Below are 15,458 nucleotides of genomic sequence, written 5' to 3'. Positions count from 1 at the left end.
GACTCAATATTGAGTTCAATAATTTTAGGGCCTAAACCCTCCCATATCCCAGCCCCCTACCCCACACACCGGGCCTTCATACCACATAGCCTGCCATTACACACGCACTGTTGTTAGTCACTAACAGTCCCCATTAACAACTACTCACCCTCCCAGCCTGATTGTTAGCAACTCCTTTGTCTGTCCAACTGTCTTTCTCTCTCTTTGGGCTCTATCCTATCGTTTACTCCCTACCCCACCCACCTCCCTATTTTCTGCATATAAACTGACGTTTTCCCAGCCACCATCAGTTCTGAGGAAGGGTCACCGGACCCAAAACGTTAACTCTGTTTTCTCCTCCACAGATGCTGCCAGACCTGCTGAGCTTTTCCAGCAACTTTGTTTTTGTTAGGAAAACTCTCCACCTGTATGTTGCAGCTCTAACATAAATGAAGCTTGACAGCACCCAAAATAAAACAGCCTATTTGACTGGCACCTCAACAACCAAATTCACCATTCACTTGCTTCACCACCAAGTCACAGTGGCAACACTGTGTACCATTTACAAGACGCAATGCAGCAACTCAACAAGGCCACTTTGACAGCCCCTTTCAAACCTGCAATGCCCGCCACTAGATGGCGGTGGATTAGGGCTTCTGAGCCCAGGGCTCGTCTGCTTTTCTTTTTGTTTCTTTCTTTTCTTTTATTTCTCCCTTTTCTTGTTTTTGTTCTTTCTTTTGGCTTTTATTTTACTTACCTCTTGCCGAGTAATTCAGTCGGGATGACCGCATTGACGGCAGCATGTGGGCCCAGTAGCGTGAAGTCTTGGCAGTGGCATCAGAGGTGAGTTTGGGGTTCCTGGCAGTGCCTGCGTGCAGTGCAGATTCATAGGGGTAGCAGCAGAGGCAGTGATGGGGCCAGCACAAGACCCGCTGGTATCGGCAGCAGCTGCTTCGGCGAGGTTTTACAAAATTTTTTTTTAAAATTCATTCACGGGGTGAGGGTGCCACCGGTTACGCAGCATTTAATGCCCATCCCTAATTGCCCAGAGGGCAGTTAAGAGTCAACCATATTGCTGTGGGTCTGGAGTCACATGTAGGCCAGACCAGGTTCGGATGGCATTTCCTTCCCTAATGAACCAGATTGGGTTTTTCCGACAATCGATTCGTGGTCATCATTAGACTCTTAATTCCAGATATTTATTGAATTCGAGTTTCACCATCTGCCGTGGCGGGATTTGAACCCAGGTCCCCAGAACATTACCTTGCTCTCTGGATTAACAGTCCAGCGATAATACCACTAGGCCATTACCTCCCCTCGAAGGTAGGCCGAAACAAACTCAAAGGAATTGAGTTTGGGCCGGTACAGTACCTGGTGGAATCAGTGACATCTGCATTGGCAAGGTCCATCAAGGACCCATAGTGGCAGCAGCACAGCGAAGGAGACTCGAGCCTGGCCACCAGGCCCATGGCCCATGGCGGAGCACTTAACAGGAAGGACTGTAAAATTGAACACTTTTTCTTTATTTCTTCATTTTTCTGCCTTTATATTCTATTTTTGCTTTACTTTTCTGTGCTTTATGACGGCGCCAGAGTATGGTGACACTACACAACACTTATCACTGTATTTTGTAACAAAATACATGTGACGATAAATAAATCAAATCAAAGCAGATCACTAAGAGGACAATGGTAACCGATAAAAGGGAAAATCATCATCTGTAAATTCTCTCTTTAAACCACACACCATTTTGACTTGGATATATATTGCCATTGCTTCACTGTTGCTGGGTCAAAAGCCTAGAATTCCCTTCTTAAGTTACTGTTTTGATTAAGCTTTTGTTTTGAAATAATAGTGCTTCACAGAATTTGTTAAGTTTGGTAAATGTGTCTGATTCAGTCAAACTTTGATACGACAACTGTCATATATTCTCCAACTACTTTTTGGTATGTTTTAAAAAAAACACTATAGCTGCAGCAATCCAGGCCATCCATATATTCCCTGGAAGATTTCTGATTACTGGTCTCAGTCTCTGATGTTAATCTGGTTTGCTTCCCTGTCCATTCTTTATAGTAAACATTTCCTATGGTAATGTCAAATAGTGTACCAGAGTTAACTAACACACATGCTCTTGATTTATACATGCAAAGTAATTTTAAAGGTTTAGTCCTGGTTCCAAGCTGATTGGATCGGGTCAGTTTGTACTAAATGAACAGTGTAGTTCACTCAGTGCCAGTCAGCATTTTGCAAAAAGCAAAATCAACAGTAGATTTGTTAGACTGTAAAGTATGGTACAAACTTTGCTGCTTCTGTTGTAATGGATTCATTCCTGTTACATAAATCATTTCATGCTTTAAAGCAAGGAAAGAAATTGGAAGGGAGTAATTAATTTTCGGGGCCTACTACATAATTGAGAACATGCTGTCAAATTTGTACGAGTTAATTTAATTTCTGCTTGTCTCTTTGAGACAGGAGTTTCATTGACACATTTTTAAAAGAACCTGCCACCACACCTAGCTGGGTGCATCTGTGCATTTCCAATGCTTAATATTTGTATACACCGCAAACCACAATCAGTTATGTCCTGCAAGTGGTCTGGAATTATTCAGATAATCTAGAGACAACCACCTTTTTTCCAATCCTCAATATATCTCAGAATGAGAGATTAATTATACAAAGTATCAGTGCAATTTCATTTTTAAAAATTCAATTTGATTGCAGCACTGTCACTTTTATATTCAAATAAAATGATGATAACTGTTTTGGTCTCACTGCCATCTTTTCTGGTGACGTTTATTACAAATGCCATGATGTTTATGGGATAGCTGAGCTATACATTAATGCTGCGTAAGCTTAACTTGTGATGCATTAAATTCAGTTCATCTAAATCTGTTCAGAAACTCAAACTTTGTCAGTATTTTTATACATTAAAAAATGCATACAGTAGAAAGATTACTTTTTCATTTTTTGTTTAAACACCTAACTTTTTGGTATGGTCAGTCCTGCAGGTCAAGTGCACCCATTCTGGGCATTAAAACTAGGGTCCATTAGCATACTGTGGAGATGCCAGTTCAAGGGCTGTGCCAGTTTTACATGTAGTGAGACAGAGTGAGGGATTGTGAGCAATGAAAGTGGACAGAACAGCAGATAGTGGTGATGCATGAATTGAGTTGGTGTGTTGTCCCGAATAAGTGAGTGAGTGGGAAGTTCAGAGCGCAGAGAAGGTGAATAGGGAGGATAAGATGGGTGATGGCATTGATTGGACATGACGCAAGCAACGATGAGTGTTGTAGTCCATGAGTCTTGATGACACGTATGCACAGTGGCAGAATTCGACTTTGTGGTGGCCCTGTGAACATGAGGCATCTGAGAGAAGATGGTGACTTGTACCCTTCGTGAGTACAGAAGATAATTAACCTTCCTCTTGCACTGCTATGTTTTTAGTTGGGGCTGGTGACCTGACCTCTTTTGCCGTCAGTAGATAACAACTCTACCCTCTTCTCTATCACCCCATTCACTGGCATCTCCAGGTTCCTGTTGGTGAACTGAGGAGCTAACTTGTCTTTCTTAAGCATCTATTTGGGGACGACAGTGCAGGACCACAGTGTGAAGAGGAGTATGCGTGTTTTGTTTCTTGCATCTTCTCTGGTGCAGAGCAGCAGTTTAAACATGGCACCAGAGGTGTGAATGTTACAAACTCCCAACAGCAATGAATACTTCTGCCTCTCAGTCCACCACAAAGGTACCATGGAGGCTGGATGTACAGTAATGAGATGAAGAGCAGAGGATAAGAAAAGTCATATTGAGTCACGATGCCTTAAGTCTAACTCAAAAATGTACTTTGCTTAAAAAAAAAGGAAATTCAATCCCATTTCAAACAAGATAACAGGTCATATTTTTCCTATTGTACTTTCTCAAAATCCTTGCCTTCCATTTTAAAACCTCTTGCCACCCTATAAATTCATAACATCAGTACCATTTCTCAACCATTCTTTCTCTCCTGAAAGGCGCTGAATTGGGAATAGTGGATCAGATTCAAGAGATCAAAAAGGCAGAAGAAAATTAATTAAATTCTCACAACTAGCTGTACAAACAAAAAGTTTGTTTGCCTTATTGTGGATGGAGAACAATGTATAGACAATTGTACAGGGCAGTATCTGCTATTCTTGAGTTCAATGCTGTGTGATGCTTATATAGAATATAAGGAGAATAGTAACATTGTCAGGATATTAGTGAAAGCAGAGTAAGGTAAAGGATGACTCGAAGAGAATGTAGGATAAAGAGGCATTTGTAATGATATTGTATAAGTGATCACGAGGTAGATCCTGAAGTGTAACATAATATTTCCTTTGTTTTGTTTACCATATTATTCAAAACAAACGATCAATCTTGTATTGTCATCTGTAGCATATACATCTAGGTTAACTTCTTCTATTTGTAGACAGATTTAGGAAAAAGCTTGTATTTTTCATGGTTAAATTTGTTTTCTCCAGATCTGAAAACTGATATTTAATTATTCTCCTCAAATTAAACATGGACTGATACCTGGGTACACTTCAAAACGTCTGGGACCTGAGGAAAAGCAAACGATGTTTCTCTTTTTTAATAGTAGCAAAAGATAGCCCAGGAAACTACAGACCAGTGAGACATGCCCGCTGCGGATCAATCCAGGAAAACTGTGGTTCATGATAGAAGGATTATACCATGAATCACAAGATCCAGTTTCTTTTACCAAGATGATATCTTGCATTGAATGTAGGATGAACTGTGATCGTGTTCAAAACCCCATTTTGGTCACATCAGTACCTAGTTGGCACTTGAGTGCACTGTAAACAGTTATCCTCTTTGTCTTTGCATTTTGGATCGTAAAATAATAAATTTGGAATACAGGAAGAACTAGCCATTTAGATACATAACTGGTTCATAGGTAGAAGATGGTGAAGTGTTGCTTTTTGGACTGGAGGCCTGTGACCAGCGGTGTGCCACAAGGATCGGTACTTTTTGGATGTGAACATAGGAGGTATGGTTGATAGTTTGCAGATGACACAAAAATTGGAGGTGTAGTGGACAATGAAGAAGGTTACCTCAGAGTACATGGGACCTTGATCAGATGGGCCGATGGCCTGAGGAGTGGCACTTGGAGTTTAATTTGGATAAAAATGAAGGGCTGCATTTTGGTACGGCAAATCAGAGCAGGACTTGTACACTTATACACTCATAGGGTCCTGGGGAGTGTTGCCAAAATCAGTGACCTTGGAGTGCAGGTTCATAGTTCCTTGAAATTGGAGTCACAGGTCGATAGGATAGTGAAGAAGGCATTTGGCATGCTTGCCTTTATTGGTCTGTGCATTCAGTATAGGAGTTGGGAGTTCAGGTTTTGGCTGTACAGGATATTGGTTAGGCCACTTTTGGAATACTGCATTCAATTCTGGTCTCCCTGCTATAGGAAAGATGTTGTGAAACTTGAAAGAGTGCAAAAGAGATATACAAGGATGTTGCCAGTGTTAGAGAGTTTGAGTTATATGCAAAGGTTGAATAAGCTGGAGCTATGTTCCCTGGAGCATCAGAGGCTGAGGGGTGACCTTACAGATGTTTATAAAATCGTGAGGGGCATGGTTAGGTGAATAGTCAAAACCTTTCCCCCAGGGTAGTGGAGTTCAAAACTAGATGGCATAGGTTTAAGGTGAGAGGAAAAAGATTTAAAAGGGACCTAAGGGGCAACTTTTTACACAGAGGGCAGTGTGTTTATGGAACGAGCTGCCAGAGGAAGTGGTGGAGGCTGGTACAATTACAACGTTTAAAAGGCATATGGATGGGTATATGAATAGGAAATGTTTAGAGGGATATGGACCAAATGCTGGCAAATGGGACTAGATTAATTTAGGATATCTAGTTAACATGGATGAGTTGGACTGTCGGGTCTGTTTCCATGCTGTATGTCTCTATGACTCTATGGTAATAAATAGCAGAACATGACAAATCCAATCCATCGAATTAGCACTCGATTGGTCTACTCCCAATCATCTGTAAAATGATTGATCAACATTACTATCAAGCAGAATTTACTTCACAATAACCTGCTCATCAATGCTCCATTTCGATTTCACCATGGCCAAACCTCATTCCAGTCTTGCTGCAAACATGGAAAAGGAAGAGAAGTTCTAGAAATGAGGTGAGAGTGGCTGCCCTTGATGTCAAAGCAGTGTTTGGCTGGGTGTGGTATCAAGGAGCCCTAACAAAGTTGACATTAAATGGAACCAACGGGAAAATTTTCCAATGGCTGGAGTTATCCTGAGTACAAGAGAAGATCGTTAATAATCTCAGCCCCAGAAAATCATTGCACAAGTTCCTCAAGGTAGCATCCAACCATCTTCATGTACTTCAAACCATTCCCTCCACTGGAATGTCAGACATAGGGGATGTTTGCTAATAATTGCAGTGTTCATTTCTATCCACAATTCATCAGATACTGAACCTGCTTGCATTTATGTGGGTTGTTAGACTGGACCCTTTATCAATATGCAAGGAAACATGCTTGTTGCATATAGATAAGGAGCAGACAGAGGCCTATTAGTCTTTCAAGACTCCTCCATCGTTCAATAGATCTGTTTGTTTTCTGCATTCCACATTTCCATCTCTCTCCAATAACCTTTGATTCCCCTCTGTAACAAGAATCTATCTACCTCAGCCTTAAAAGATCTCATGACACCACCCCTCCCCCCCAACCTTTCAAGTCAGAAGGTTTGAGGAAAAAGACTCCTCTCATCTCTGCCCTAAAAAGGTAACCCCTAATTTTAAAAAAGTGTCCCCTAGTTCTGGACTCACCCACAAGAGTAAACATCCGTCCCACATCCATTTTAGCAAGACAGACCATTCAGGATCTTATTGACTTCAGTCAAATCATCCCTCACTCTTCTAAATTCCAGTAAAACCATATCCAGTCTGTCCCATCTTTCCTCAGAAAACAACCTGTTTATTCTAGGTATCAATCTAGTAGACTTACTCTGAACTACATCCAATACATTTACATCTTTCCTCAAATAAGGAGCCCAAAACTGCACACGGTATTTGAGATGTAGTCTCTTCAACACCCTGTACAGCTGAAGCTTTTTGAATGTGTGTGGGCATTGAATTTACAATTTACATTTGGAAACCAGTGTGGAATCATTGAATTGCTGGACTGAACTGTTTCCCTCAGCTTGTAAGTTCCTACAAGCACAGTTTTTCTAATGATTTTTATGATGAAAGCATTTTGAAAATTGAACAAATCATTCAGTATTTCAAAGAAGATGAAGCATTTATCAGTCTGAAATATGTGGAGTACTGTTACCAGCTTCAGCTAGTTGAATTACATTAATAATTCAGTTCTGAGAAATATCAGTATATCTGATACTGATGCAAGATTAATTAAATCTGAATTATGCTTAGTCCAAATTAATAAATCTCAGTCATTCACTGAGAAAGACGGCTAAAAACAAAGTGAAGATGTAGAAAGGTTTTTGAGAAAGTTTAATGAAGCAAAATAAAAATTTGAAGAAAAATGACTACAATCTCCACACCCTGAATTGTAAATTTTTCCATTTTATACCTTAAAGTAAATCAAAATGGTTCAGAACTAAAATAATGTAAATTTAAGAGGTGGTATCACTTTTTATTGGTCTGTTCAGAATCTGTAGTAATTGAAAAGCTAAAGAATTGAATATATTCAATTTAATCATGTATGTGGTCCATAAATGTATTCTGTGCACAGACTTGTAATCAAATGCTCAACTCCCATTCAGAGCAACTCAGTTCAAATCCCTTTCAATTGGCAATCAAGCCAGCTTTGTTCTGGTTGTCAACAGACTTCTTTCTCCCTTTTGCCTGGGAAGAGGACATTGAAAAGAAGATCATTTCCCCTCCTCCCCCTCCTGCTATTCACTGATAATGGCATGACACTGATGGTCAACACGGAGAGCTGTGCAGACTTTATCAATCCATTTATTAAATATAATTTCAGATGGTAAAGTTTGTGCATGAGAGCTCCTGTACAACTTCAACTTAAACAGCAACAGAATATTGACCTTGAATTCTCTTACGCAATCTGGCCTGTGTTTTAAAATGGTCGGCTTTGATATACAATTTTGGTCAAGGAAAAGTACAGATATATTTAGAGTGATTTTGACATTAAGACAAAATACCAACTGGAGGATCTTATGAAAGTAATGGAAGGATCACATTAGGTCAAGTAAAGTTTTGATGAAAGTAAAATGACTGTCATATACAATGTCAATTCCATTTCAGCTCTAACTAGGATAAATGAATACCACTTTCACTTTTCTTAATGCTGTTATTAAAATGTTGATGAAACTGTAGGTTTGGCGCCATTACTTTCTAAGATGTTTTTGAGGGGGCGTTTACAGTACAGTTGTTTTTTTCAAATCAGACTTAACATTGATGAAAATAATATCTTAAACAGACGCAATTGGTGTCTTTTGCAGCTGTTACGTTTGCATTATAGACTCTGATTCAGTACAAGTTCTTGAAACAATTTAATGCTTAAAAAGGATAACCATTCATTTTATAATAGAAACAATTCCAGGGAAAAACATCTTTTTAACATAATGATGTACCAAATTTTCAACAGATAATTTACTTTGTCACAAATCATACATTTAAATCATTCTGAAAGCGTTTGGGTTCCAGACTAGCTTATGTTGCGGAAACAAGGAGTCTATCTTTGCTAACTGTATGAATCATGCAGGAAATCAGTTTGACCAATCCTAATGGCATCATGTCTACCTCATAAAGGAGCTGACAATTTGAATGAACCATCTGTAAGTTAATAATCAATGAGAGACAGCCACTCTGGTCTTAAATTGATCCCATATCACATCTGAGCAATTGTGGTTGTTAGTGGTGTAAAGTTTTATGACTGGAGCAGCAGCACACATTATTAGGGAGATCTCTGGAACACTTCAAATGCTGTGTTTGCAACTCAACCCACCAGGTAGGTAGTTAAGATCACCCATGGGAATTAGTAGTCACGCATCCATTCTCTTCCTGTAGATTCTGGTTTTGTACCTGCTTTTCTGAGCAGAACAGATGGATGCCCAACTGCAGAGTCCTCTTTTATACATGTTGCATTCTGAAGATAATTTAACCTGAGGCTTGTGCAGGAAATTGATTGTAGCTTTTCTACCAGGCTAACCTAACAACAAGACAAGTTGAAGTCAGATAAGGCCCAAAAAAGGTGTGTTACCTTTTAAACTTGCGTTGTAAAGTTAAGTGTAGAAGGACTGTTCTTTCAGGTTCCACAAGGAAATTTAGAGTTAAAATGACCCGTGGTTCATGTACTGATATTTGGTCAGTTTGTTGCTTGCCTCAAGCCCCACTCACCTAACCCTTGCCCTGTGTTAAAATCAGAACAACCATATCCATCCAAAACATTAGCTCAGAATATCAGTGACAAAGCTTCTTGTGCTGGGAGAACCCTCTGCAAGAGAGTGGTGTCATTTGATGTTTTTTATTCTGCATTTGTGCAGAAGCTCATATTTAATCACTGCTGAACTTGGGTTGACAAATCATAGAGGAAGTATTTAATTAACTACTGGTACTCCAGTAATGTCTCCTTTTTTGTCTGTGCTGCCAGTAACAGTAATCAACTGCAAATGATACCTGGCCATATTACATTATTCTTTTCTGGAACTTGACCAACAAGAAGAAAATAATCCCAGCAGATCTGGGGGTGGGTGTTGTGAGAAATAGGTGTAATAATGTGTATTAGGTAAAATGGCTATATAAGTCTATAATGAATGTAAGTACACCAGACATGTCATATTTATGTAGTCAGAAGGTCATTTCTGACATCGGGGTTAAATCATAATACTGAACTAGTACGGCATTAGCTCTAGTTTGCCTCCGGCCATATTGTACCTGGCCTGAGAATCCTTTACATAGCATTTTCCACTGACATCCCTCAATGTCATGTGGACAAAACTGGCCAAAAATTTGTAAAGGTAAATTTTACCAGTACGTAATGGAAAATTAGATTTTTGTTGCCTTTAGCCAGTGTCCTCAACACAAAAAAATGCTAAACACATTCCATGTATGAAACATATAGTTTTCTCCAAGCAATATTAATTTTCATGCATTGCTGTTTTACAGGAGTTGTTTGAATCTGTCTTCTCCCATCTTCTTGTAATCAAAACCGTAAAATGAACATTTGTTCTCAGTACTAAGAGCAGAAAAATGGACATGCTGAGAAATATGAGAGATTAAAGGCTAGTTCAGTAAATGTGCAAAGACAGAGCTGTAACATCGATGTTGAAAGTTAGGTTGAACATTACCGGAGAATGTATAGGAAGGAATCTGTTTTTATTTGTGTCTGTGATGCTGATTGATCAGATTCAGTTTCTGCCGATTACAGTTTCACCATTTCTTTGTATTTCAGTTTATGTCCCAGATGAAGACTTGAAGACAGGAGAACTGAGAGAAAGAGAAGATGCCAGTCCTTCTGCTGCAGAATTACAAGGTAATGGTTACATGTGCACTGAGGAGGAAGAGGAGGAGGAAGAAGAAAGCAAAGGCAGTTACAGCTACCAGAATTCTCCAGTCAGTGCAATGTCCAATCCGGATGCAGAGTGTGAATCGCACCTCAGTGATACCAGTGACAGATTGGCTGATTTTAAAAGTATTTCTTCCCGGGATGGACAGGAAAAGGAAGAGCAATCAAATGGAGAGATAAAGAATGGCCAACAGAACAGTTTAGGAGCAATGAGAGCTGTTTATGCTAGCTTTCTGTCTGATTCATATTGGTCAAGTCTGGGATTTGACCTCAAACAATCAAAGACTGAAAGGACAAGCTGCAAAAGCAGCAACGAAAGCACCAAAAGTAGTTTTGATTGGCACCAAGATGCGTTATCCAAAACATTTCAACAGACATCCTCTGGTAGGCCAGTGCCGAAACCAAATCTTTTCAGTTCAGTACAGTTGTACAGGCAAAATAACAAGTTGTTTGGGACTGTTTTCACAGGTGCCAGTAGGTTTCGCTGCAGAGAATGTAGTGCAGCATATGACACTTTGGTAGAGTTAACTGTACACATGAATGATACAGGACATTACCAAGACGATAATCACGAAAAGGATGTGGACCACAACAGCAGTTGGACAAAGTCACGAAAACGGGCTTTGCAGGACATTGATGGGATGCACGATGCCCAGAAAGTTTTAAAGTGTATGTACTGCGGACATTCATTTGATTCCCTCCAAGATTTGAGTGTTCATATGATTAAAACAAAACATTACCAGAAAGTGCCTCTGAAGGAACCTATGCCTCCTATTGGATCAAAGTTAGTCCCTCCGACAAAAAAACGAGCCCAGCATGAAGTTAACCAGCCTTGTTCACCAGATTCAACAACTGGAGTTGCAGGTACTTTTGCAGGTGAAGCACAAAAGAATTCAAATCCCTATGTGTCCTCTAACAATCGCTATGGTTATCAAAACGGTGCCAGCTATACCTGGCAGTTCGAAGCCTGTAAGTCTCAAATTCTGAAGTGCATGGAATGTGGAAGCTCACATGATACACTACAGCAGCTCACAGCTCATATGATGGTAACGGGGCACTTTCTTAAGGTAACAAACTCTGCGTCAAAGAAGGGAAAACAGATTGTTTTTGACCCTTTGGCTGTCGACAAAGCACAGTCAGTTACTGAAGGACCATCAAATGAAATCCAACTTTTGGCACCAGTCAGCAAATTGCCTCCAGATTCATTAACACCCTCAGTTTCAGAAGATAACAAAACCCATGAAGAAAAGCAAGAAATGTCAGAAGACTTGGAAAAACAGCATAAAGATAAAGATGATTGCAAAGATGATAACCTGGAGAAGATCTTTGATCCATCGCTTCAGTATCAGTACATACGGGAAGAAGATCTAGAAGAGAGCTCAAAGGGAGGTGGTGATATTCTTAAATCCCTTGAAAACACTGTTACTTCAGCCATCAACAAAGCCCAAACTGGGAGCCCAAGCTGGAGTGCTTATCCCAGCATTCATGCTGCCTATCAGCTCCCCGGTATTATTAAACCTGTGCAACTTGGTACTCAAATATTACAAGTTAAGCCAAACCTGAAACCAATAGCTCCAAAAGTCAGATATTTCTCTGTTATTACAAGTAACCAAAACCAACCCCTTCAATCCAACAGTGACCAAATTAAAGAAGAGCCTATTAGTCCATCTCATGAACAACTTTCATCCAAATTGGAAGAAAGCAATATTGAGAAAAAGGATCCAACATTAAATCTTCAATCTGGGGTAATTTCACCATGTAAGATGGAAACTGAGAGCCCAATAAAAACAGAAACTCTGCCTGATCAGCCAAGGACGCATTCACCTTGTTTGAAAGATGATGAAGAAGCAAAAGAAAGGTTCAAGAAAGAGCCTGTAAAAAATGACACGGGATCTCCAAATTTTTCAATGACCAATGGTTGCTCTGGAATGACTGTTATCACAGACCATCCATCTGAACAACTTTCTGTCAGTCCACTTAGTGCATTGCAGTCTATCATGAACACTCATCTTGGCAAAGCTGCCAAGCCCCTTAATTCAAACTCAGACCCAGTAACTATGTTATGTCGACTCAATAAAAGTTTGCTGGAGAAATCAACTTCGCCGCCAAGTTTAGTCAAACCGTCTAGTCTTGCTGATCGATATTACTATGAAAGTAGTGATCAGCCAATAGATCTCACAAAATCTAAGAGTGACAAAGCTGCCCAATCAAACCCGGTCAAATCCTTTACTTCATTACCTTCCAAACATGCTTTATCTGATATTGCAGACATGGTAAAAGTCCTCCCTAAAGGCACAACACCAAAACCTTCTACCTCATCAAAGATAACAGCAGAGAGGTTAGAGACTGATGTGAGGAGCTTCGAAGACGTGTCAATGGAATTTTTACCAGTTCAGAAAAGAAAAGGTAGGCAGTCAAACTGGAATCCCCAGCATCTTCTCATTCTGCAGGCCCAGTTTGCTGCCAGCCTTTGGCAAACAGGTGAAGGCAAATATCTATTATCAGACCTAGGTCCACAAGACCGCATGCATATTTCAAAGTTTACTGGACTCACCATGACTACCATAAGTCATTGGCTTGCCAATGTGAAATATCAACTAAGAAAGACAGGTGGAACAAAATTCCTGAAGAACTTAGACACAGGGCACCCAATTTTCTACTGCAACGATTGTGCCTCCCAGTTTAGGACTCCTTCCACTTATATTGGTCATTTAGAATCCCATTTGGGCTTCACTATGAAAGATATGGCAAAAATTTCTGTACAGCATGCCAGAGGAGAGCAAGAAGTCTCAAAAGTGACATCTGAGAAGTCAGCAGGGCCATTGGTAACAGATGAGGACACAGGCAGCAAGTTCCAGTGTAATCTGTGTAATCGAACTTTTGCTAGCAAGCACGCAGTAAAACTTCACCTCAGCAAAACGCATGGCAAGTCACCAGAGAATCATTCGCAGTATGTAACTGAATTAGAGGAAGAGTAACAACTCAAGGTGAGCATCAAGACTCTTTCTGTATCATTCAAAGTAATTCAGTTTTAAAGTATTGGGAAGGTGAGTCACTGTAAATTATATTAAACGGTATTCCTGAGAAGTGTTGTGATTAAGTTTAAAAAGTCCTTTGTAAAAATTCTTTCTTGTTTCTAATGGATAATATTTTGGATAACTATTCATACAGCAAGATAATTTTAATCCTAAATCTAAGGCCATCGTTTTAATTGAACAAAGTTTAATGCATTTCTTTGGATAAGGAAGTAATATGCCTCAGACATTTGTGGCATTGTGTTATTTCATGAGATTTGTTTTTTGTTCAGTTAGTGTAATTGAAATTTCTTGACAACAAGAAGGACACTCTATCAGGTCTCTGCTGAGGAGAACAATTGTACCTGCTATTTAAAATGGGCCATTACTGAAACTTCTTGAGCATCTTCCTGGTTGTTCGCACACTTAATTATTCAAGTGTGTCTGAAATATTGAAAATATGCAGATTTGTATTTGAAATAGTTGGGATAGTTGATGCAGAATGGTCTGGTAATGGACCAGAAGGAAACCTATTTCACACAAGTGTCTATTGTTCTTAGTTTTTAACTTCAGTAAGAAAGAGAAATGAGCATTGTGTAAAACAAGTTGCTGATTCATTATTGGCCTATTTTTTTCACTACTGGTGTTAGCTGTTCCCATCCACAGTATGTTTTGGCTCTGCACAGAGCTTTTCAGAATCAGTTTAAAAGCTACAGATACAACACGATTATCTCAAAATCTTGCACTTTTCTATTTCATGCCTTTATTGCATAAAGATTCTTGATGACAATAAGTGTATTGGTTTGAATGGGTATAATGTTTGTCTCTTAATATAATTCTGATGCACAGAAATGAAATTGAACCTTGATTATTGAAGCTGTGGTATTTTTTTGGGACGTAAGCACATTCAATGTTATCCTTGGTAAACAATAATCTATTGATAAAGTGCTATTTTGTTTGACCTATTTTAAGAGAATGATGGAAATAACAGTGCATTGAATATTAATGAAATTATGTTAAATTGTATTTTGTGAAACTGTACAAGTACATTAAATATATTTACCATTTTAAACCCAACCTAACAGTTGACTGTACACTAAGCCCTTTTCACACTCAAAACTGTATTATAGAAAAGTCTCAGAATTTTGCACTGGATGCTTTAATGGTTGGCGAAATAAAATAGCCTTTTTTTCTTTTAGAGGGAAAAGTCTGCAGAGTTTGATATGTAAATAAGGTTTGTCACAAAGATTATAACTTCACTTGAAAAATCAAAATGTGTCCAACTATCTGTTGCATTATAATAACTAGTTCCAGCTTATCATGTGATCCAATAAGTGTAATACCAGGTTTCTCCTTCAGTATTTTATTCAAAACCTGTGAAAAACAGATTGAATCTAAACCCAAAGTAATTCAAATTTGTCCATTCTGAGTTCTTTGGAATTCTGCCTAGTTCTGATTACTTTGGGAGGGAATTACCTTGCCTTATCCGTTAGAAGAGTGAAATTGTCCCATAGTCCAGGTACATTGCATTTTGTTGCATGGCTGGATGGTGATAGATGGTAACCAAGTAACCGCCACCTACCATTGAAGTGATAAGAGGTGAGGTAAGTTTTCAACTATACCACTTATCTTTACCTTCAGTTCTTTGTGACAGAGAAGAAGGGTTTTAAACTACTGGCAATCTTATTCAATGAAGTTCCACCTGTGATTTTGTTGGAAGTATTTGTGCATTTATCCTTGTGACTATCATTGAGCTGCGAGTGTGACTGTGACAGTGGTGCAGTGTGAACCAACTTGTTTTGACTTAGAATCAATATTCTCCAGTAATTGTTCTTGGTTGAGGGGAAAAGAGTTTGACTCTTGACCGTAAAATTCCAGATAAATTTTGACTGTGTACGTTCTGGAGAAAGTTTAATCAT

At 39.2% G+C, this 15,458-nt stretch overlaps 1 protein-coding gene across 4 annotated transcripts in view; it reads left to right on the top strand.

Annotated features, from left to right (window-relative positions):
* LOC109917435 (teashirt homolog 2) overlaps positions 1-15,458 on the top strand; it is a 504,362-nt gene that overhangs the window by 226,521 nt on the left and 262,383 nt on the right. For all 4 annotated transcript variants that reach the window (XR_007264224.1, XM_048608624.1, XM_048608623.1 and 1 more), the window contains exon 2: positions 10,412-13,512. Coding sequence is in view for 3 of the 4 variants with exons in the window: in XM_048608624.1 (XP_048464581.1) it covers positions 10,412-13,503 (3,092 nt within the window). In the remaining variant the exon portion in view is untranslated. The remainder of the gene's footprint in view (positions 1-10,411; positions 13,513-15,458) is intronic.

This window comes from Rhincodon typus, chromosome 19 (genome assembly GCF_021869965.1).
Source record: "Rhincodon typus isolate 14 chromosome 19, sRhiTyp1.1, whole genome shotgun sequence".
NCBI lineage: Eukaryota > Metazoa > Chordata > Chondrichthyes > Orectolobiformes > Rhincodontidae > Rhincodon > Rhincodon typus.
This window is presented reverse-complemented; position numbering and strand designations above follow the sequence as displayed.